Below are 26,139 nucleotides of genomic sequence, written 5' to 3'. Positions count from 1 at the left end.
TCTCTATTTTTTTCTTGAGTTACATATTATGAATTTTATATCAAAATAGTTCTTTTGTAAATTAATATTAATGACTATTAATTTCATGCGATTAAAATTATAAAATACTATTATTTTGAAGTCTCCAATACATTTGTTGACTAAGTTGGCAACTTAATTTCTATCTTGAAAAAATTACATGTTGACAATTTCAGATAAGAAATTGTCAAAAGGGACTAGCTATTGCCAAAATGGTTATCTATATTTGCATTTCGGGTTTTATTTCTCTAAGTAATTAGAATTGAGTTTTGATTCCGTAAATTAATTTTACAAGGACAAGGTACTTTTCACTAATATATATATATATATATATATATCATAGATAAAGAAATAAATATAAAAGACATAATAATTGTACATCAAATTTACAAGGGCATAGAGGTACTTTCACAAATGGAAATGATATATTTATAATAAACAATAATTATAGTTATAACTGTAATTATAATAGATTATTATTTTTTCTGGTCTCCCTTAAACATTGAAATTGGAATTAAAGATGAACATTCTTATCTTAACATAATCTTTAGAATTTTAAAATCTTATTTAATATTCTTATCTAAATTTTAAACTTTAAATTGTTGGGCTTGATGAATAAAAAACGGCAAAAACTTGTGTGAGACGGTCTCATGGGTCGTATTTTGTGAGACGAATCTCTTATTTAGGTCATCAATGAAAAAATATTACTTTTTATTGTGAATATCAGTAGGGTTGACCCGTCTCACAGATAAAGATTCGTGAGACCGTCTCACAAGATTCCTACTCATAAAAAGCCTAAAACTATAAAAGCTATGGGGTTGTAAATTACAAATTATTGCCAACAGTTTTGGAATTAGTGATGCTCATCAGTGAAATATACACATCCCTGTTGAAAGATTTAAACCGATCAATATGTTCTGATATCAATATTATTAAATATTATATCCATATCACAAAAACAAGAAAATATTACATGCTTGATTATTATTCATCTGGCTCAGATTATTTTAGCTTCAGAAGCTGAAGTATCCCTTTCATTTCGAACCACCCAATTCTGAATCACAAATCAAATGTGAGAGATTGCCATTCAGTTTCCAGTCTCCGCCGGTGGATCCGTCGCAAGTCGGGTTTTATGTCTTGGAGGCAGTAAAGAATGTTGCATATGTTTATCCAAATTTAACTAGATTTCTCAGACGGACCTCATCTCCAAGCCCCATCATTTGACCTTAAATGATCAATCACCTTGAATCTAGGAACAATCTGTTTATCCAAATTCAACCCCCAAATATTCAAGAACCTCGACCAGGCATTGTAGGTCAAACAAACCACATTTTTTGCACCAAGAATTCGAATTTCTTCTCGATTTCCCCTATCTCAATCAAAATCAACCTTGGTTCCCTTCCACAGCACCGCAAATGCATCACTATACATCAAGCCATGCCTCCTTCAGCAACTATTAATTTGGCAACCAACAGTAGTACACAAGCAGGATATGGAACCTGATATTCCATAATCACTCCTTGATTGGAAGGTATTAACTGATAAGACATCAATAGCAATGCCCATAAATCTAATTGTGGATGAAACCCAAAAGCCACAGCCAATGATGGAAACAAACACATGTGGAAATTTGACTTTCCTTGTTTGGACAAGCATGTGACAGATAACTAAAAATTAATCCACCACCAAATTGTCATTCTTTATTCCCGGATTTATCAATCCAAATATATTATATTCTCCAAAAAGAGTAATTCAAGGATGAGAATCATTCTAAATTCCAACAAAGATAAATAAATCGGTTACGAAATAAGTAAACCAAAAGCTTTGTAGCATCATTTTTCCCAAATCAAGGTAAACACAAAGGCAATCACCAATTAGCCAAGCAATGGGACAGAAAACGAGAAATTACCCCATGATCAGATTGATGCGAAGACGAATGCTGAGCTCGACCAAAAGCTCAAACATCTGACCTAAATCGGCGGCGTTACCGTGGGAATAGCGGAGAGTCGCGTTCGCCTTAGGGTGGCTGATTTGAACCGCCACCACGTCATTCCCTTTACGCGTCCTCAGCCTCAAAACGTCGACGTCGTCCCTCCGAGGCACCTCCGGGATGCACAGCGCTCCGCCGCACGACTCGTTCGCCACGACCGTGTACGACGGCGTGAAGAAAGCGAACTCAGCAGCGACCGACGAAGTAACTCCTCCACACATTGCGTTCCCACTCTACATACTTTTGAATTTTTTAGCATAATTCGTAATTTCTTTTCCAATATTTTTTTGAACTTTCTTTTTTGGTTGGTTTAATATTAAAATGGGAATAAATTTTTTTAATGATACGCGATTATCGTCGAAAAATATTTATAAGTATTTGTCAATCTAAACTAATCAAAACATAAGAGATAAAATCATCGTAACCACAATTTAGATATTACCACTTATCTATATATACGATACACTTTAATTTGTTTTTTTTGTATGATTTCGATATAACATATCGTTGACAGCTCTATCAGATCAAAAAATATTTTTTTTTTCATTCAAATATGAGAAAAACAAGAAAAATAAATTAATTTGATAGTTTAAATAACAGTTTAATAAAATAGAACATGCATAATGGCAAACGATTATCAACTAAATTCTATTAATAGACAATAATGTCCATACTAATTTAAAAATTGCACTAAAATTGTTATTAAATTTAATATTTTAATTAGCTTTTATTAAATTTTAACCATATAAATTTAGCTTACCTTTTTTTTTCAGAATTATATATTATAGATAATTATCGATTGTGAATTTTCCTTAAAGTCCTTGTGTATTTAATTAATCTTCTTGTGTATTTAATTTAATTTAATTTAATCAACTTGAAATCTAGAGTGTTCATTTCATGTGATTTGATTGTCGAAATATTATTTCATTTAATGGCCTCTAATTAATTAGTCCAATGACTACCCTTGAATTTAATGACAAAAACTTGTGTGAGACGGTCTCATTGGTCGTATTTTCCGAGACAGATCTCTTATTTGGGTCATCCATGAAAAAGTATTACTTTTTATGATAAGAATATTACTTTTGACTGTGAATATCGATAGGGTTGATTCGTCTCACAGATAAAGATTCGTGAAACTGTCTCACAAGAGACCTATTCGAATTTAATTAATTATTTAATTTCACGGCTCGAAATTTTATTTCATGTGATTTAATGGGCTTAAATTGGTTGGTCCAAAGGCCCTTGAAATTTTATTTATTTTCTTATTTATGTATTTAATTTAAGGGCAATTTTGAAAAAAATACATCTGTCTATCTTTGATTTAAAATTCAGTACCTAGATGTTTTTTTTTTACAAATTAATACCTGACAACACTACAATCTTAGTTTTAACTACCAACAAAGATAAATTTACATTTTTGCCCTTTTATTATTTAAATAAAGATATAATTTTATCCACCAAATTAATTGTGTGTTTTCCATCTATCAAAGTATTAGTACCTATTATGGTGTTTCAAATACTTGATTTTGTTATTTAAATGCTCCAAATATGTGCAAAAATACTATATTTTCGAACAATCACCATAAGTTCAATCATTGTTGGTTTTTCATTAAAAATGCATTATGATAACTTATTCATGTTATTTTATTTTTTTAAAAATATAGTTCATCACTCATCATGAAATAAGATTAAATACTTATTTTGACATATAAAGTATCTATTTTGAAGTTTCGTATATTTGATTTGGCTCTTTAAATACTCCAAATGTGTAAGAAAATACTGGATCTTCTAACGATCCCTATAAATTCAGTCATTGTTTGTCTTTTCATGAAAGGTGTATTTTGATAACATATTCATCTCATTTAATTATTTTTTGTAAAAAAATCAAATTCCAAACTAAGCATGTAAATTCAAAAGTACTTAGTTTTACTTGAGAAATACCTATTTTGAGTTTGCAAATACTTGATTTTGTAAATGAGATACTCACAATATATATTAAAATACTGGATATTCGAATAGACAACGTAAATTCACTAAGTATTGGTATTTCAATGGAAAATGTATTTGGATGACATATTCATCTCATTTAATTTTTTTTTGTAAAAAAGATAAACAAATTCTCAAATAAGAATGAAAATTTTAAAGTAATTAGTTTTATTTGAGAAGTACTTAATTTGAGTTGGCAAACACTTGATTTCGTAAATGAGATATTCACAATATGTATTACAATATTGGATATTCGATTAGGCAATGTTAGTTCTCCAATAGTCCTCCATGGAATATGCATTTGGATGAGAAGTACCTAATTTGAGTTTGTAAATACTTGATTTGATATAGGAGATACTCATAATATGTAATAGAATACAGGATATTCAAATATGCAACGTAAGTTAACTAAGTGTTGGCTTTCCATGAAAGATGCATTTGGATGACATATTCATCTCATTTAATATATTTTTTGTAAAAAAAAAAAACAAATTCTCGAATAAGATTGAAAATTTTAAAGTACTTAGTTTTACTTGATAAGTACCTAATTTGAGTTGGAAAATACTTGATTTCGTAAATGAGATCCTCACAATATGTATTAAATATTGGATATTCGAATAGACAAGGTAAATTCTCCAAGTGTTGGTATTTTCATGGAATAAGCATTTGGATGAAAGTACCTAATTTGAGTTTGCAAATACTCGATTTGGTACAGGAGATACTCATATTATGTAATAGAATACTGGATATTCGAATGTAAGTTCACCAAGTGTTGGCTTTCCATGGAAGATTCGTTTGGATGACATATTTACCTAATTTAATATATTTTTGTAAAAAAAAAATTATCAAATCAGCATGAAAATTTTAAAGTAATTAGTTTTACTTGAGAAGTATTCATATTGCAAAGACTTGATTCGGTACATGATATACTCATAATATATAATAGAATACTGGATATTCAAATATGCAACGTAAGTTCACCAAGTGTTTGTCTTTCTATGGAAGATGCATTTGGATGACATATTCATCTCATTTAATATTTTTTTGTAAAAGAATAACAAATTCTCAAATAAACATGAATATTTAAAAGTACTTGATTTTACTTAAGAAGTACCTAATTTCATATTGCAAATACTTGATTTGGTACAAGAGATATTCATAATATGTAATAGACTACTGGATATTCGAATATGCAACGTAAATTCACCAAGTATTGGTCTTTCCATGAAAGATGCATTCGGATTACATATTCATCTTATTTAATATTTTTTTGGAAAAAAAATTCTCAAATAGGCATGAAAATTTTAAAGTACTTCGTTTTACTTGAGAAGTACCTAATTCAAGTTTGCAAATACTTGATTTCGTAAATGATATACTCACAATATGCATTAAAATACTTGATATTTCGAATAGGCAATATTTCCATGGAAAATTCATTAGGATACNATAATAGATTATTATTTTTTCTGGTCTCCCTTAAACATTGAAATTGGAATTAAAGATGAACATTCTTATCTTAACATAATCTTTAGAATTTTAAAATCTTATTTAATATTCTTATCTAAATTTTAAACTTTAAATTGTTGGGCTTGATGAATAAAAAACGGCAAAAACTTGTGTGAGACGGTCTCATGGGTCGTATTTTGTGAGACGAATCTCTTATTTAGGTCATCAATGAAAAAATATTACTTTTTATTGTGAATATCAGTAGGGTTGACCCGTCTCACAGATAAAGATTCGTGAGACCGTCTCACAAGATTCCTACTCATAAAAAGCCTAAAACTATAAAAGCTATGGGGTTGTAAATTACAAATTATTGCCAACAGTTTTGGAATTAGTGATGCTCATCAGTGAAATATACACATCCCTGTTGAAAGATTTAAACCGATCAATATGTTCTGATATCAATATTATTAAATATTATATCCATATCACAAAAACAAGAAAATATTACATGCTTGATTATTATTCATCTGGCTCAGATTATTTTAGCTTCAGAAGCTGAAGTATCCCTTTCATTTCGAACCACCCAATTCTGAATCACAAATCAAATGTGAGAGATTGCCATTCAGTTTCCAGTCTCCGCCGGTGGATCCGTCGCAAGTCGGGTTTTATGTCTTGGAGGCAGTAAAGAATGTTGCATATGTTTATCCAAATTTAACTAGATTTCTCAGACGGACCTCATCTCCAAGCCCCATCATTTGACCTTAAATGATCAATCACCTTGAATCTAGGAACAATCTGTTTATCCAAATTCAACCCCCAAATATTCAAGAACCTCGACCAGGCATTGTAGGTCAAACAAACCACATTTTTTGCACCAAGAATTCGAATTTCTTCTCGATTTCCCCTATCTCAATCAAAATCAACCTTGGTTCCCTTCCACAGCACCGCAAATGCATCACTATACATCAAGCCATGCCTCCTTCAGCAACTATTAATTTGGCAACCAACAGTAGTACACAAGCAGGATATGGAACCTGATATTCCATAATCACTCCTTGATTGGAAGGTATTAACTGATAAGACATCAATAGCAATGCCCATAAATCTAATTGTGGATGAAACCCAAAAGCCACAGCCAATGATGGAAACAAACACATGTGGAAATTTGACTTTCCTTGTTTGGACAAGCATGTGACAGATAACTAAAAATTAATCCACCACCAAATTGTCATTCTTTATTCCCGGATTTATCAATCCAAATATATTATATTCTCCAAAAAGAGTAATTCAAGGATGAGAATCATTCTAAATTCCAACAAAGATAAATAAATCGGTTACGAAATAAGTAAACCAAAAGCTTTGTAGCATCATTTTTCCCAAATCAAGGTAAACACAAAGGCAATCACCAATTAGCCAAGCAATGGGACAGAAAACGAGAAATTACCCCATGATCAGATTGATGCGAAGACGAATGCTGAGCTCGACCAAAAGCTCAAACATCTGACCTAAATCGGCGGCGTTACCGTGGGAATAGCGGAGAGTCGCGTTCGCCTTAGGGTGGCTGATTTGAACCGCCACCACGTCATTCCCTTTACGCGTCCTCAGCCTCAAAACGTCGACGTCGTCCCTCCGAGGCACCTCCGGGATGCACAGCGCTCCGCCGCACGACTCGTTCGCCACGACCGTGTACGACGGCGTGAAGAAAGCGAACTCAGCAGCGACCGACGAAGTAACTCCTCCACACATTGCGTTCCCACTCTACATACTTTTGAATTTTTTAGCATAATTCGTAATTTCTTTTCCAATATTTTTTTGAACTTTCTTTTTTGGTTGGTTTAATATTAAAATGGGAATAAATTTTTTTAATGATACGCGATTATCGTCGAAAAATATTTATAAGTATTTGTCAATCTAAACTAATCAAAACATAAGAGATAAAATCATCGTAACCACAATTTAGATATTACCACTTATCTATATATACGATACACTTTAATTTGTTTTTTTTGTATGATTTCGATATAACATATCGTTGACAGCTCTATCAGATCAAAAAATATTTTTTTTTTCATTCAAATATGAGAAAAACAAGAAAAATAAATTAATTTGATAGTTTAAATAACAGTTTAATAAAATAGAACATGCATAATGGCAAACGATTATCAACTAAATTCTATTAATAGACAATAATGTCCATACTAATTTAAAAATTGCACTAAAATTGTTATTAAATTTAATATTTTAATTAGCTTTTATTAAATTTTAACCATATAAATTTAGCTTACCTTTTTTTTTCAGAATTATATATTATAGATAATTATCGATTGTGAATTTTCCTTAAAGTCCTTGTGTATTTAATTAATCTTCTTGTGTATTTAATTTAATTTAATTTAATCAACTTGAAATCTAGAGTGTTCATTTCATGTGATTTGATTGTCGAAATATTATTTCATTTAATGGCCTCTAATTAATTAGTCCAATGACTACCCTTGAATTTAATGACAAAAACTTGTGTGAGACGGTCTCATTGGTCGTATTTTCCGAGACAGATCTCTTATTTGGGTCATCCATGAAAAAGTATTACTTTTTATGATAAGAATATTACTTTTGACTGTGAATATCGATAGGGTTGATTCGTCTCACAGATAAAGATTCGTGAAACTGTCTCACAAGAGACCTATTCGAATTTAATTAATTATTTAATTTCACGGCTCGAAATTTTATTTCATGTGATTTAATGGGCTTAAATTGGTTGGTCCAAAGGCCCTTGAAATTTTATTTATTTTCTTATTTATGTATTTAATTTAAGGGCAATTTTGAAAAAAATACATCTGTCTATCTTTGATTTAAAATTCAGTACCTAGATGTTTTTTTTTTACAAATTAATACCTGACAACACTACAATCTTAGTTTTAACTACCAACAAAGATAAATTTACATTTTTGCCCTTTTATTATTTAAATAAAGATATAATTTTATCCACCAAATTAATTGTGTGTTTTCCATCTATCAAAGTATTAGTACCTATTATGGTGTTTCAAATACTTGATTTTGTTATTTAAATGCTCCAAATATGTGCAAAAATACTATATTTTCGAACAATCACCATAAGTTCAATCATTGTTGGTTTTTCATTAAAAATGCATTATGATAACTTATTCATGTTATTTTATTTTTTTAAAAATATAGTTCATCACTCATCATGAAATAAGATTAAATACTTATTTTGACATATAAAGTATCTATTTTGAAGTTTCGTATATTTGATTTGGCTCTTTAAATACTCCAAATGTGTAAGAAAATACTGGATCTTCTAACGATCCCTATAAATTCAGTCATTGTTTGTCTTTTCATGAAAGGTGTATTTTGATAACATATTCATCTCATTTAATTATTTTTTGTAAAAAAATCAAATTCCAAACTAAGCATGTAAATTCAAAAGTACTTAGTTTTACTTGAGAAATACCTATTTTGAGTTTGCAAATACTTGATTTTGTAAATGAGATACTCACAATATATATTAAAATACTGGATATTCGAATAGACAACGTAAATTCACTAAGTATTGGTATTTCAATGGAAAATGCATTTGGATGACATATTCATCTCATTTAATTTTTTTTTGTAAAAAAGATAAACAAATTCTCAAATAAGAATGAAAATTTTAAAGTAATTAGTTTTATTTGAGAAGTACTTAATTTGAGTTGGCAAACACTTGATTTCGTAAATGAGATATTCACAATATGTATTACAATATTGGATATTCGATTAGGCAATGTTAGTTCTCCAATAGTCCTCCATGGAATATGCATTTGGATGAGAAGTACCTAATTTGAGTTTGTAAATACTTGATTTGATATAGGAGATACTCATAATATGTAATAGAATACAGGATATTCAAATATGCAACGTAAGTTAACTAAGTGTTGGCTTTCCATGAAAGATGCATTTGGATGACATATTCATCTCATTTAATATATTTTTTGTAAAAAAAAAAAACAAATTCTCGAATAAGATTGAAAATTTTAAAGTACTTAGTTTTACTTGATAAGTACCTAATTTGAGTTGGAAAATACTTGATTTCGTAAATGAGATCCTCACAATATGTATTAAATATTGGATATTCGAATAGACAAGGTAAATTCTCCAAGTGTTGGTATTTTCATGGAATAAGCATTTGGATGAAAGTACCTAATTTGAGTTTGCAAATACTCGATTTGGTACAGGAGATACTCATATTATGTAATAGAATACTGGATATTCGAATGTAAGTTCACCAAGTGTTGGCTTTCCATGGAAGATTCGTTTGGATGACATATTTANAAGTATGGATATGTCAGGTACTGAATCCTAAAAAATTATAGCTAGGTACTGAATCTTAATTGAAACATTGATTTAGGTATTTTTCTGAAATTTACCGTTAATTTAATCTCCTTGTGTATTTATTTATTTATTTTGAAAGTTAGTATTTAATTTAATCACCCTGGAATCTCGAAATTTTATTTATGTGATTTAATGGCCCGAAATTTTATTTATTTATTTTATAAATGAGATTTAATTGCTCGATATTTTATTTAATGTGATTTAATAGGCTCAAATTGGTTAGTCCAATGGACATAGAATTTAGTTAATTTATTTATTTGTGTATTTAACAGGCTCAAATTTGTTAATATCTAATCATAGTAATCTAATTTTTTTCAAAAAAAAATATCGATATTTATATATTCCACGTTAATTTTTTAAAATTTCACACTCGGAAACAAACTTTCCACCAGCCAACTTTGAACAGAACCATCAAGAAATAAATATTCATATAACCCTAATTGTCTTCAAGAATTGACAAAGTTCGAGTCATTTTTTTCTTTCTTTTTATTGCATGTTAGACAACTTTAAAGAAGATGAAAGGATGATTTTATGCAAGAACAAGACAATATTCAACTAGTCAATAAATATATGAAAAATTTTTACTAACAAATAAATGAACCATTTAGATACAACTACGAGCATGAGAGGCCCTGCACATGACTCAGAAAATTTTCTACTGCTAATTCCGCCAACGATGAGTATCAGATCAGCCCCTCGATGACCCTCTGATGATTTCATTTCTTATATTGCTAAACTATACACCTATTTTGCATCAATCTAAAACTTGGCAGTTGGCAGTGATTCCAATCACACCAGAGTTGAGCTACACAAGAGTCATAGTTTAATATAGCAATAAAGTCAGCATATTTAATTTGGTTTTCAACGAACCTCTTGAGAATGGTTGTAGCATCAATGCACTTCATATATGTATTGTGATCCATCATAACGATAAAGTTTGCACTATGTTGACATATCCAGCAATCGACCAATTTCCTTGTTTCATGGGCGTTACGAACCTCGAAATAGGTAACCTTGACAGGATCCCAAATCTCTTGGGAATATCTTATGAACATCCAATATATGGCTTATTTCTGAAACCATCAGATTCCACAGCCAAGACATCATCCAAGTGTTTGAGTTTTATCCTTCTCACCAAGCATAGAATTACTCAGTTTGGACTCAGAGAACTTGCGAAGCAATTGAGACCACTTTAAATTTTTAGCTGGACACTCTGCGACTCTCTGCCTTACTCCGGGATGTCTCCGCCAACAAAGGATGTCTCTGATCTTATTTTGGTAAGGGTACAACACCAGAACATCCAAATATATGCAAATGTTAAAAATAAGTCACTCATTGATCACAATCGATATAATAATGTATCAGATAATCCGGGACCGGACAGTAATGTAACAACTAACAACAATTCTTAACAATTTGAAATTGTAAGTTCCAATAGGGATTTTTACATTCAAACCCCCTTATTTATTGCAATTGAGACTTGCCTCCCTTATCAAGACCAATATTTATAAACCACATGGGAGGTAAGTGTCGAATTCATCAAATACAGGGTTGGGACGTGAAACCAAAAAAAAAACCTCATCTTTCTAAGATAGCACATCCTCTCAAATACATCTTTTCTAAAATAAAACATCCTCCAAACACACGCAGAGAAATAAAATGTTGTGGAAAGAAAACAACGGATATGATAGCCAGCCATTAGTCTTGGAACCAGTGATTCGGGCTCATGTAAAATATACACATCCAGTAAAATATACATATCCACCATCCCCGATGCCCAAACTAAACCATGTTGAAAGATTTGAACCATCAATTTGTTCTAAAATGCCAATAATGAAACAATATCATTAAATATTATATCCATATTATAAAAACAACTAATTTATGGCATAAATAGGTCCCTGTGAGGCTGTGAAGCACGAACTCACTGTCATATGATCAAGCAACAAAAGATTAGCATTTTATTACACCAAGAAATCTCAATGTTGTTTACTTTAATAAAATCTGGAAAAGATGGAAACAAGTGAACAAGCTAAGAAATAAAGCATCTGAAACCATGAGAAAATTAACAAGCCATTGTGATGAAACTGCGGTTTAACTCACAAACAGTCAATATACTTAAACGCGGAAGGCTTGGTTCCACATAAGAAAAATGATGAATGTACCTCTGATCGAGCCATATTCAGGTGCTGAATTAATATCATGGGAATCCTTGTAAATGTGGCCTCCAACATAAGGATAGAAGCAAGTCTTCAGCCCCTCAACAGGCAATTATTCAAATTCTACATTCGATAATGAACAAATTAGCATTTAGACACATTTTCTACGATGCATTGACATCAAAGTCTTTATCAGATACCTGGCACAAGCCAGGTAAGCAAAGAAATCATGCTACCAGATTTCAAGTGAAAGCACCTCGAAAAAAGAAATGGGAGTACTTACCGTTCAGACAATCGCATGCATGACAAAGAAACACGAAATAAAATTTGTGGTATACGAAATTCTAAAGCCCTAATAGTAATATTTACGAACTAACCAAATTTTAAAGAGGAATAGAAAAGGTATAATTGCTTCAGATCCTCTACACCAAGAATATTTCCTTATTCCAAATTATTTAACAAAGTATCACCTGAGATCCTCGGCAACGGATTCCAAGTCTTTGCTGTGCAATATTATGTCTAGATGTAAATTTTGCAGACCTTTATGTTTCAAACCGAATACATGAGAGAACAATTATTGTAAATTGTAGATTGTAAGGGGAACATTTTGAGCAAAGAAAATCATGCAATATATGAGAAAATAAAATCATGCAATATTTGAGAAAATAAAATCATGCAATAGAACTCCATACGGAACTGCATACCCAAAAATATTCATCAGTACAGATAGAAAATCATGTATGACCCAACAAGGAAAAAAGCAGCCTAGAAAATAAATCATTACATTCGAGTCTTTCAAGTTAAAATACCTCGTAACTTTTATAAAATTTACATTGATATATTACTGGTTCGAAGTATGGCTCTAAAATGCTTGACTATTATTCATCTTCCTCGGATTATTTTAGCATTAGAAGCTGAAGTATCCCTTTCAAAGGCACTGTCAAAGACCATATTCATTTTGAACCACCCAATTCTGAATCACAAATCAAATGTGAGTGCTTGTGCAAGACTGCCATCAATTTCCAGTCTTCGCCAATGGATCCATCACAAGTCAGGTTTTATGTCTTGACATACTTGTCAACATACCCCTGCAACAAAGTACCATAAAAATGAAGCATTTAAAAATTGAATGATTCTAATTAAACAAGAGGGGAAACTTTCCTATAAGGATAGTTAGTGTGATTTACTGTGTCGTCACGAGCAATAAATGATACTATCATAGAAAACATACAATTAGGCTCCATAACAAGTATATTCTTTAAGTAGACACATAACGGACAAAAAAGAAGTATACGGTTAACATTATCATTGACACTCTGCAATGATATTATGGAAACATGAAAATTGAAGACTTAACAGCAAACAGACAAACTAAACCTAGAAAATCAAATCTTAGTTTCCAAAAAAGGCATACCATGATAAGCTTGGTCAATTTTCCTCGTGATGAATCAATGTAGTGGATAATTTTTATGGAAACATGAAAATTGAAGACTTAACAGCAAACAGACAAATTAAACCTAGAAAATCAAATCTTAGTTTCCAAAAAAGGCATACCATGATAAGCTTGGTCAATTTTCCTCGTGATGAATCAATGTAGTGGATAATTTTTGCCTGAGATTTTGGTATTTTGTGACTCTTCATAGCACTAGATACCTTATCAACTGTTTTCTTGACAATGGTCTTAAATGCCTCCTTGCTCATGTTACCTTGCTGCCAAGACGGTTTTAAAACCTCCTTCACAAAACTAGCAATAGATACCTTAAAAAGTTTTGTTGATCTGGAATCCTTCCCCTTCTTACGTTTTCCAGATTCCTTAACTAGAGTATTCTTATTTTTTCCTGCATTCACTTCAGCTCTAACGTGTGGATTTCCTGGACTTCCATTCACAACAGCAACCACCTCTGCATCTGCTGTCTCTCCAAATTCTTCAATTTCATGGGAATAATAGGCTGGTACAACTGCACCTTCTTCCTGTTTGAATCTATGAATATCATAAGAATCACCGGTGGTTCCATTTTTCTGCTGATCAGCTATTCCAAATGAATTTGAAGGTGGCTCTATGCTGTCTAATAGGGGATCATATTTCTTACCAACTGACCTCGACCAAAATCCCTCAGCTAACTGAGCAGAAGTTGATGAGGAATCCATACTTGGCAAGTTAACACTTCCGAACTTGCGCCCATAGACATGGTCAGAGCTCAAACCAAGCGGAGGATCATGTTTACTATTAAATGATCTGCCATTTTCCTGGATCAAAGCATTTGTACTAAAGCGGGTTCTTGGTGGATGATCAAAAGCGGATGCACGAGGATTGAAATTATTTGAAATTCTAGGTCCCACAAAGTCGTGATTCCTCACAAGAAAATCTGGAGCAATCCTGGACGTTGAATTAGTGCCATAGTAGTTCTGTTGCGAGTATGGTAAGCTACCAGAAGGATTACTGCTTGAAGGCCGACTTCCAACAGGAAAAGGACTTGTTCCCCTTGGTGGTGAATACATTGGAAATGATTTAGGTCCAGATTCAGAAACAGAATGTAAAAAAGTCATGTGCGGTACTGAATGTGCAGAATCTTCTCCCGATATATGGCGTTCAACTTGCTGACTCATTAGATTGCTCGCATATGAAGTGCTTGATCTCTTATGATCTGCTTTATGGGGTATTTGATCAGAGTCTCGAGATGAAGGGTATGCTTGATACTGACAAGTTTGAGATTGAATACGTAATTCAGAAGGATCGGTCCGTGTAGATCCATATGACAAGGAACCATTTCCTGGAGGCAGTAAAGACTGTTGCATATGTTGGTCCAGTAGAATGCTCCGATCCCCACTTGTTATCTTTAAATTCAAGTGAGTGTGACGTGGTGGAGGTGGTGGAATAAATGAGCTTGACGAAGTGTTGGGTGGCTCAGGAATATGAGGGTGTCGGTAAGATACTGGAGCCAGATAGGGAGAATTCTGCTCGTTTTTCGAGAGAAACGGTGCCGTAGATGACACCAAATTCTGATTTTGGGGGATTCCTCGACCAAAGTGGGAACTAGTAACCTGGGAGACTGAGGGCAATGGAAAAGGTAGCTGCAAAAGGCTTGTAGCAATAGATGGAGATGACTCATTCAAATTCCTGGACAGGGGTGGGACCTCATCAATTGAATAGGGTTTTGTTTTGGGGCTTCCACCAACCCACAGATTCCCAATGGGATCCTCTGCTGGCTCAAGTTTATCAGAAGGAAGATAGATTGACAAGGCTGCTGATGCTTGAACAGGTGAAGAATCACAAGTTAAAGAACCACCAATCTGTTTACTTCTCTGGTCAACAAGTTGAGGGTTCTCGCATAAAATTTGTGCAGGCGATTCTTGGATTCGAGAATTTTTGTTACCCAAGGCCATGTCAGGTGAAGAATAACTGGAAAGATTTCTTGCCGCAACATCCGCAACTAAAGGGGATGCAGATTGTACATAATTTAATTTATCAGGGAAGTGTGCAATAGCATCAACTTGCAGTTCTTTTTTATTTTTTACTTCCTCCACCTCATGCGTCTCTTCAAGAAGTGTCAACTCTTTATCATTCGCTACTTTGTTCCTGAGGACTGATTCTTTCTCAGGGATTCCCTCCGCATGCAAGTTTTGATTTCCTAAAGTAGGTGGTGTATCCTGATACTGTAGTTGGCCCCTATTATTTCTCAATCTCTCACTCTTGTCGGACTCGTGGTGTGCAAACCGACAAGTGACTCCACGATAGCATTTACCGCGAAGAAAGTCAAAGCATTCAGCAAAATGACCCTTTCCACGTCTCAGTTTATCTCCATCAAACTCACTGCCACGCCTTAGAACAGGCGATCTACTCCTACTTCGTCGTCTCTTAGGAGACGATCTGATGGAAAAAAGAAAAAAAAATCAGCAAGAATTTTAAGTACTCGAAAATCAACAGAAACCAGACTCAAACCTGTGAGATTGGTGGCGCCTCTCTTTTCTCCTAAATAGACTTCTCCTACCATCAGGTGGAGAGCGACTTCTGCTTCGACTTCTTCTCTGTTTTCTGCCTCTCCTTCCATGTCTCCGAGTATATCGTGGCGAATTGCTGGTGTCGCTGTCACCAACACCTTCTCTAACTAATCTTCCAAACTCATCTACATTCAATTTACCATTGTTACCTCCCATATTTGGCTTCTGACTATCGGCATATTCAAGATCCGTTCCTACCCTGATAGATCCCTGATTTCCTTGGTTTCTATCAGAAAATTCCTCGGTTTTCCCAGGTGCAAAAGATACAACGGTGGATTTTGAAGGCAAATGTTTATTGGACTCAAGCTCCGACACAAAATCATCCCTCATTTCAGTATCAAATTGTGAATGGCTAAAATCTCCACAAGGACTTTTTACATCGTTTCCAGAACTATCATCGGTAGCATATCCCTGCAACAGTTTAAAAGGACTTGCAGTTCCCATAAGCTGATTGGAGAGTTTCCCACCAATAGTATCTGCAGAAGCTACTGGAAGGTTAAGTTGGCTGAGATTTGCATGTTGGGAAGACGATAAGAACTGTGCATTGACATCCATATCATTTACTCCATTTGCTGAATCATTAAATTCAGAAATTGCATCCCCAGTGACAGGCCGATCGCTAGATGATGGGATCTCAGGGCCTGCAGACACAAACTCATGAGTGGAAAGTGTCTAAACTTTGTAACTTCTAACATCAGCCTCAATTATCTTCTTACCAATCAACACTCAGTTTGGTTGAAAAAAACAATTTACACATTGTAGGTAACAAAAAAGAGATCCTATGTATGCTAACTAATTATTTCGAAGGACAAGATGCCACAATCATGTCTGGCCAGGCTGAAAGATTAAAGCAGTCGCTTACTTTATTTTTGGGGTACACAAAAATGACTTTTGTCGGTCAGCGAATCACAAGATATTTACCTACACCGGTAGGTTCCTAACGACTGATTATTAGTTCCTGCCGGTCATAAATCATCTCTAGACAGAACAAGAATGAATCAACAATTAACATTTTATTTCTCCCAGAAATCATGATGCTACTTGTAAGGAATAAGGTTTTCATTAGATCGTCACTTTCACAAAATCCATCTTCAGATTTTTCAAGAATGTGGAACTGAATATGTTTGGAAACACAAGAAAACATTATTTTGCTGATTATACTTAAATCTCTCAATTCCTATACCTGATACTCCATTACTACTATCTAAAATCCATCATATAAACAAGCTATCCTTTGCACGCATTGCATGCATATATGTGACATTTTTTGTTATTTTTAATTTAATGTTGTTTTACGTGTAGGAAAAAAGTCTGAGACTTGATTACAAAATAGTTTATTTTTTAATTTCTTATTTTTATTCTGTGAAAGATAAAGTTGAATTTAATGGTCAACCAAAATTGATATGTTCCTGTGCACCTCATCCAAAAGCAAGAGAAAATGGATATAACAACACAAAAGAATTTTTTGGTCAAGGAAAAGATGCAAAAAACTCTATTTCAACTCAATCAAGGTTTTTCCTCCTGAAATCTTGACTATCATCTCCTACCAAAAAACCAAACCACAACGAAATATCTTGTTAAGTTCAAAGAATCAAATCAACATTTCTTTTTTGCGAAAATCGAGCCAATTAGTGAATGAATTTGGAAGAATAAAAAAATAAAACAAAAAGAAGTATCATTGTAAACATTGGTAATCTTATATATAAAAATCTCAATGGGAAGTTGTTTAAGGCATCATACAATTGACACCTTTTTAAATAAAGAAGCAAGAAAAAAGATAAATAAAAAGGCTGTAGAAAAGACGAGGAGAACAGAAAGGAAAAGGATATCAATTGGATAAACATCAATATTGATGAAATTTAGCATGAGTGAATCTTGAGAAACAGGCAGAAATAAGATGCCAGTCCGGGGTAATTTTCATGGGAAGGGGATAGATTCTACCTCAGATGAGAACGAAAACAGAAGAATCAATTTAATAATTAATACCTAACACTGCGGATCCAGAATAAAGTAAACTTCCATCTAGAGCAACCTCAGACGGTCTACGTCCTCCAGGATGCTGTGAAACTTTCACATGCTCATTGCAAACATAATCTTGTGGTAATGAAAGGCGCTCCTCATTCAGATTTTTAGATGAGAAACTCTTCTCCACATCAGGCTGAGTTATATCATCTAGATGTCCGTAGAAACACAGAGAATTAGCAGTCATTGATAACTTACATCAATATTCACCATGTCAAAATAATCACTAACGATAGACGCACTGTCACGCACAGCTTCAGTAGAAAATTATGCACGTTTAGTTAAAATAATTATAATTATTTTATTAAAAAAACACAATGAAATTAGTTTAAACAACTAATCATCAAAAAGAGCCGAATGAATAAAGTCATCTTGACAAATCTGAAAGCTTGTACTTGGAATACAACTTAACCAAAAACCATGGATAAATATAAAAAAAAAATTCATAACATTGTTAGCTATTAGCAATTAGAATGCCAAATAAAGAATTCTAACCACCAAAAAACAAATAACATGACAAAATTCGGAAAAGAGTGTTTCACTATCAACAGGGTTGATAGTTGATATTCAAAATCAGTTTAGTAACAGTAGCCCCAACTTGACTCAATCAGGACATTATGCCAATTCACTGACTACAGGCATCAGGAAATCATTATCTATCAGCAATGCAATCACAGACTTAGAGAATCTAAAAGGACTTATAATACATCATAATATCTTATTTAACAAACAAGGGCATAGAGCCAATAATTTGCAGTTAAAAATAGTCAAGTCAGAGCTCTTCAGGGATGTGGGAGTTTGGGACTATGTGCACTGTGCAGATGGAGTAAATCAGAAATGGTAAGAAAGAACCAAAATACAATTTATAACAATAGCATAACTTGTACAACTGGAAAACTGTAAGCAACCAAATGAATTTTTCAGGAACAGATTCAAGGTGAATGGAACATCAGAAGAAACAGGTCCAAATGAAGTAATCGATTCAGATGTCAACACCTATGCATCATATTAATTGAAAGAAAAAAACCAATGCTAACCTTCCATATCCATATCAGAATCATTGGGAGAATGTGCAAAAGTGGCATCTGTTGCTTCCGGAACAGGGACAATTTCAGTTGAATTACAAATAACATCGACATTGTTTGCATTTATATTCTTTGCAGGCTTCAATGGAGAAGGATGATCTTTTGATTCTGAATCATTCTCATGTGGTGAGTCCTCCTTCAAGTCATGGATTCCATCATTCTTTGAAAGATTAGGTGGTGAAGATGGAGGAAGGGGTGGAACTCCAGGAGGAGATGAAGGGGGCAATGGAGGTGGAGGTGGTGGCTGAGGCAATGGCGGAGGTGGCAGGGGACCTATAGAGTGTAGATAGGAATGTTGAGACCCTGGGCGAGTAGAAGTCTCTAATGGATTGGTTATCGAGGAACTAGAAGTGGACAAGTAAGACGGCAGAGGGGGTCGTGGAGCATGATGAGATGGGGGTTGAAGGGGTGGGCCTGCACACCCTTGCAAGTTAGGCAGTAGGTAAGACCTAGGTGCAGGAATGGGTACCATTGGAGAAATTTGATGAGCACTTTGACTCCATGGGAAATGTTGTGGTTCAGAAGCTGGATAGGAACGAGAGATTTCGGTACTTCCTTGCAATGGTGGAGGTGGATTATGAGTTAAATAAGATTGGCCAGAGTTCACTGCATTAGAAAGAACATGTGCAATTGGACCTTGATGAGGAGCACCGGGTGGAGTACCTAGGAATGGAAGGCTGCCTGGTGCTCGAGGGAAAGTTGGATGTGCTTGTCTAATAGTTTGTGCTTGTGAACCAAGTGGACGCTGGTGGAAAGTAAGAGGCGGAAGTGTAGTAGGGGCAGCAGCCGCACCACCCGGGTTTTGCTGAAATGCATAAGGGGCCAGATAAGTACCCCGCCCAACCTGACTATTGAAATTATCTTGACTATGCATCTGAAGAGGTCAGACAAAGGCCATATCCCACAAACTAAAGCTTATAGGACTCTCAATATCAGCAACGTCATGCACGCCGTTCACCTATGCCTTTGAAGAAACTCCCTGGAACGAAAACAGAATGAATATCACAAATTGGTTAAGAAATGCAAAGTTGTAACATATTCAGAGGAGATGAAGTATGTCGAGAAATGCAACACAAATAATCCTTGAAAAGTTATTCCTCCAAGAAGCTTTAGTTCAACCAGCAAATCAAACTAGTAATCTTAATAATGCCACAAAATCATAGAAGATACAAAAGCAGTCATCATCAACATCGAAACTACCTAATTAGTGACTATACAATGTCCAAGTATCAATCTTGCAGTGGGAAAAAGTCATCACCTTGACTTTACCACAGAGATTAAAGTACATTTACAAACCTGGAGAATGTCTCCAAATGCAAGTTTTACATAGAATTAAAAAAAAAGCAGTATAAGGAAAACGAGGCCTTAAATAGGTTTGTGATGATGATGATATCTCAAATCCCCAATATCCGCACATGAAAAGGAAACCGATCAAATTGCTCAAACAAAGAAAACAAAAGCAAACTTATCACTTCATTATCAATCTCCCACTCCCACAAACTAAATCCCAGACAATCAACATTTCAAATAAAACCCTACAACAATAATCAAATAGAAATTTTTCCGGGGCTTCGTAACATTTCCAGGTATAAAACCTTGAAATGTTACAAGAATAGATTACCGCAGAGCAAAGTCGAAATCCAATTGGCATATTACACGGTCCCGGAAACCCTAGAATATGTAATTGGCTTGTTTTGGGAATTCCTTTGAGTAGGCATCAGTTATTCTTGAAGAATGCCTTCTCTAAGCATTATATTTTTCTCCCTTCAAATAAAATTCTTTTTGCAATAATAATTTTATTTTTAGAGAAATTGTCAAAGTATTAAAAAAAAGTATTTGCTTTTATAAAATTCAAGCTAATTTAAAAATAAAGTTATACTTTGTAATTTTAATAATAATGTTCAAATTACTAGCAATCCACACGTGCAACTATTTGTTTGTATAGAATTTTCGATCTAATCATTGTGATTAAAAATATTATTTATTATATATCTTTCTAGATTTAAAATATAATAATGATGAATTATTATTCAGGTAATTTAAAAAATTTGAGTGAGTGACAAAGATTGATGATTTAACAAAATATATTTTTACGATGATTTTAATTTAAAAAAATGGTACTTTCATCATTAGGAAATTGAAATTTTAGTTTGATAAGTTGGTTAGTTTTGGATTTTAGTCATATATTTGTCGTAGTTTGATTTTTATCTGAGAACTTGGATTTAATCTTTTTTATTTTAAGCGACTAAACTTAATAAATATTGTTTATTAGCAATATTCAATTATTTTAATGGTTTTCGATGAAAAAATATCAAAAAATTTAATTACATGATTAAAATTAAATCTTGATAAGTTATAGGACTAAAATTCAAAATAGTAATTTATTTTGTCAAAATATTGTATTTTTTATTTTTTTTAATCAAAATACCGTAGTTTTGGATAAATTATCAAATTGTTGTAAAAATAAATTGAAAATAAAAAAATTGTGAACGTTGTCCTGTCGTCTCTGCAAAAGGAGGACCAGTAAAAAATAAGGCGGTAGAGTGGAAGTGTATATAGATAATAATATTGCATATATATAATATTTATAAATGCAGTATATTTTGTATATCTACTTATATTAAAACGTGCAGTTGAACAAATTGGCCAGTTTTGATCTGGTACCTGGTAACGCCCTCAACACGTGTCATGAGCCTGTTCCTCCACCACATCACATACAAGGGACATCAGCACGTGGGATGGGCTCTTCTCACCACAACACACACCTACGGGTTACAGATTACAGTGTTGGTTTGTTTCCTTCTTCCCTCTTCATTATCCTCTTCTTCCTTTGTTTTGAAGCCTTGGTTCTCTCCACCGCAATAGAGAAGAGTCGGCAACAAAGTGTGTCTACTCCGTTCTTTGCTTCTCGGGTTTGCTTTTCTCCTGCTTCTGTTTGGGGTTTCCGCTTTTCCCTCTCCACCGCCGCTGCGCTCTTCTCCTGCTTCTGTTCGGGGTTTCGGCTTTCTTCTCTCCACCGCTCGGCTTTTGTCGCTGTTCGGAGTAAGTTTCTTCTGATATGATACTTATCTTCTTGCTTTAAAAAAAGCTAATCTTGCTTCAGTTTTATCAATTATGAGTTTGTCAAATATTTAAAGATGTGTACTTTATGAAAAAATGGAATGATTTTTTAGTAGTAAATGGTTAGTTTCAAATCGTATCCTCCAATTTATTTATATCAAACTTGGTGGGGTGCGTTAATGCTTGAAATAATTTGAATTAATTATCGAAATTTTATTTGTTCTAGGTGTGTTGGTTTTTTTTTTGATGAAAATTAAGGTTTAGATGGGGTTTCTCTGTTTGTGTACTTGTTTTCTTTTTTTGAGAGTATTTCTTTAATTGTTTTTCAATCCAAGTATTGTGGGTGTTGCTCTTAGGTATACGAACTGGAGACCAAGCTATTTGCAAGAAACCAACATTCTTGGGAATGCCTTGAAAGACTTTCATGGATTTCTTGCTTCATCGAAGAATACATCTAAGTAAACAACTTTATGACATACCAGGTGTCATTAAATTTGTATTTTAATCCGTTGGCCTGGTAACGCAACAATACCAGGGACAATAGCACGTGGGATGGGCTGTTCTCTCCAGAATTTTTTTCCCTCAATCTTCATATTCATGTAAGTTCTTTCAAATATTTTCTGTCCGACCGTTCTTATTCACCTTAAAGATTCTTTTGTTCTTTAGTTATTGTGGTTAGGTAATGTGTGACCGGTCTTTACGAATTCTTGTGCGCTTCTCCTCATACTTATTGAAATTTGGCTATTAAAATTTAAAATTGCAGCTGTTGTGGTGGTGGTGGTGGTGGTATTTAGGTATATTTCAATGAATGAGCTTATTATAAGAAGTGAATTAATCTTGATGAGGGAAAACCGTCGACCCCATTATTTATCACATTGTAAAACGAACTTAATATTACTTAAATATAGTTTCTATTGATATTCTGGTGTTTAGCTGATTGGGTAACTTTTTGCGGTAGAATGGATATCTGACTTTGACTGTAGCAATCCATTTTCCAATTTAGTGTCCACAGACCACCATGAATATAACCGGGTATGGTCCAAGTACTCTCACACCCTACTCTGGTTTTCTCTTTACATTTGACATGTGAGTCCATGTTTTCAAGTTCTTGGTACTGATGGCTTCGTTAAATTCTCTTCAAGAAAGTTGAATAGATTCTTCTTCATAATTGTAGTGAAAACAACAGTTCCCAAGAATTGTGAAGCCTCAATATTTATGTGGTCTCAAATNCCTCACAGATAAAGATTCATGAGACCGTCTCACAAGAGACCTACTCTTGAATTAATTACCAAAATTTTATTTGTTCTAGGTGTGTTGGTTTTTTTTTTTTTTGAAAATTAAGGTGTAGGTGAGGTTTCTCTGTTTATTTACTTGTTTTCTTTTTTTGGGGAGCATTTATTTAATTGAATTTCAATCCAAGTATTGTGGGTGTTGCTCTTAGGTATAGTAACTGGAGACCAAGCTATTTGCAAGAAACCAACATTCTTGGGAATGCATTGAAAGGCTTTGATGGATTTCTTACTTCATCGAAGAATACATCTAAGTAAACAACTTTATGCCATACCAGGTGTCATTAAATTTGTATTTTAATCCGTCGGTCTTGTAACGCAACAATACTAGGGACAATAGCACGTGGGATGGGCTGTTCTCTCCACCACAACACCGAACTGTAGTTTACAGTGAGGGTTTGTTTCCTTCTTCCCTCTCCGTTTTCATCTTGTCTTCTTTTGTTTTGGAGGCTTGCTTTTCGGCTTCCCACCATTTCACCGAACAAAGACCAACAAAAAAAGTTTGCTTGGTGTGTTATCCGCCAAATACGGTCACAGGAAAAATAAAAAAGCAACTCTTGACGTTTTTTGGTACCTAGGGTTCTATTAGCATCAAGAAATGTGAGCAAGAACGAGCTCCGTCCCATATTTGCTTTCATTTATTCATATTTCTCCCTCCTTACTTGCCCAAAATTTTTTTTCCTCAATCTTCATATTCATGTAAGTTCTTTCAAATATTTTATGTCCGACCGTTCTTATTCACCTTAAAGATTTTTTTTGTTCTTTAGTTATTGTGGTTAGGTAATGTGTGAACCGGTCTTTACTAATTCTTGTGCGTTTATCCTCATACTTATTGAAATTTGGCTATTAAAATTTAAAATTGCTGCTATGGTGGTGGTGGTGGTATTTAGGTAGATTTCAATGAGTGAGCTTATTATAAGAAGTGAATTAAACTTGATGAGGGAAAATCGTCGAACCCATTATTTCTCACATTGTAAAACGAACTTAATATTGCTTAAATATAGTTTCTACTGATATTCTGGTGTTTAGCTGATTGGGTAACTTTTTGCGGTAGAATGGATATCTGACTTTGACTGTAGCAATCCATTTTCCAATTTAGTGTCCACCATGAATATAACCGAGTATGGTCCAAGTACTCTCACATCCTACTCTGGTTTTCTCTTTACATTTTGACATCTGAGTCCATTTTTTCAAGTCCTTGGTACTGATGGCTTCGTTAAATTCTCTTCGAGAAAGCTGAATATATTCTTCTTCATCATTGTAGTGAAAACAAAAGTTCCCAAGAATTGTGAAGCCTCGATATTTATGTGGTCTCAAATATTTTATGTAACATTGCTAATCCCTATTTTTAAGGGTGATTCATGAAACAAGTTGATCCGATAAGAATATTTGAACATCATGACCTGGTGTGTTGTTTGTTAGGCATTTTTTCAGACATTAATATCACTAATACTTTCTGGATTATTTAACCTTATGGTCAAAATACACAAGAGGCCTTTTTCTTGATGAGAGTGTCACATTTCAAGCTGGTGGTGATGACAGCTACTTTTTCACAGAATGTTATTGGGAGGCACCACAGTTGTATGTGAGGAGAAGAACAATCAAGGCAAATTTATTAAATTTTGGAACTGGATTTGGGGGCTTTGAAGAAAATCAAGAAAATCGCAATGAAAGTTTCCCAGTGGCGGAGCTCACATTATTCCTTCTTATAAAACGTTTGTGATCTTCAGTGTTCTCTCTTTGACAATTTTTTGTTAGCAGTGACATTATTTATAGGAAAAGGCCTTGTGAAGTTGATGGCACAATTGAATAAAATCTTGAAAAAACTCATTCTTCTGAAAATAGTCTCTTTACCGAATTATACTAGATGTTTAATGGATTGTTTCTAGGAAGTGAAGTATCTATTTTTTCCTTCGTTTGCACTCGTTCTCATAAACAAGCTCATTTTGTATCAAGAGTCACTCATCGAAACAAAAAATCAACTTTCTTAATGCATTACTCAATTTAACGAAAATTGTTTTTTCCTCGGTTTTTTGCTCACTTTAACATTCTTTTGTTTGCTTTTACCTTGCTCTTGCTTGGGGTTTCTGATATCTTGACATGTTTCCCTTTTGTTGTCCTTATTCCTCAGAGTTGCATTCAGTCCACTGTTTAAATGAAATATTTGCATTCAGTCCACTGTTTTATCCCCTATCGAGAGTTTATATCTACTTGTACGCATCTACTCAAAAGCAGCATCACTATATCGCTTTGTTATGTTTAAATGTTTGTTTAGTTCACTCGGGCTTCTTTAGGTCTAACGGTTTAATGTTTCTTTCTTGATTTCTAAACATGATTCCTTGATTTACAGTAGTTGTGAATTTCTTTTGAATTAAGTAAACAATATCTATGTTTATTTGATATCAATTTGATTGCTTTCAGGCAAATTATGTACTTGTTTCAAAAAATTTGATCATTTTGGTTTCATTTATGTGTTTTTTGTTAAACCATGTAGATTGGACAAACTGCATTTTGATAGTAGAGTTGTTTTGATATATTTTAAGTTCGGTTGGTTTAATTAGTTCTATTATTTCCGTGTTGGATTTGATTCTTTTAGAAGTTTTAGTGATTATGTCCAACAATTAATACACTCAAATTAATCAGTAAGCAAGAGCAAATGTGATATTCAAGTGAAAATACTATGAGTAAATGTATCATATTTT

At 33.5% G+C, this 26,139-nt stretch overlaps 1 protein-coding gene and 1 long non-coding RNA gene across 6 annotated transcripts; one reads left to right on the top strand and one right to left on the bottom strand.

The window, feature by feature from the left end:
* Window positions 1-10,350: 10,350 nt before the first annotated feature.
* LOC140986345 (uncharacterized) lies at window positions 10,351-20,843 on the bottom strand. Of its 5 annotated transcripts, none has more exons than XM_073454549.1 (8): window positions 20,710-20,843; window positions 19,041-20,067; window positions 17,968-18,153; window positions 15,923-16,622; window positions 13,537-15,850; window positions 12,453-13,070; window positions 11,989-12,105; window positions 10,351-11,091 (listed from the first exon to the last, which is right to left on the bottom strand). In XM_073454549.1, exons 2-6 carry the CDS (start codon window positions 19,960-19,962, stop codon window positions 13,041-13,043), a joined length of 4,152 nt encoding a protein of 1,383 aa, XP_073310650.1. In that variant the 5' UTR covers window positions 19,963-20,067; window positions 20,710-20,843; the 3' UTR covers window positions 10,351-11,091; window positions 11,989-12,105; window positions 12,453-13,040. The 5 variants fall into 5 exon arrangements, with proteins under 5 accessions (XP_073310650.1, XP_073310651.1, XP_073310653.1 ...); XM_073454550.1 differs by having other exon boundaries at window positions 12,792-13,070; XM_073454552.1 differs by having other exon boundaries at window positions 10,351-11,086; window positions 12,792-13,070.
* An 891-nt stretch (window positions 20,844-21,734) lies between these two features.
* On the top strand, window positions 21,735-25,298 carry LOC140985732 (uncharacterized). Its single transcript, XR_012176827.1, has 2 exons — window positions 21,735-22,130; window positions 23,590-25,298. It is a non-coding gene; the product is annotated as an uncharacterized lncRNA (long non-coding RNA).
* Window positions 25,299-26,139: the final 841 nt, after the last annotated feature.

The sequence above is a fragment of the Primulina huaijiensis genome, chromosome 10, assembly GCF_012295235.1.
Source record: "Primulina huaijiensis isolate GDHJ02 chromosome 10, ASM1229523v2, whole genome shotgun sequence".
NCBI classification, from domain to species: Eukaryota; Viridiplantae; Streptophyta; class Magnoliopsida; order Lamiales; family Gesneriaceae; genus Primulina; species Primulina huaijiensis.
This window is presented reverse-complemented; position numbering and strand designations above follow the sequence as displayed.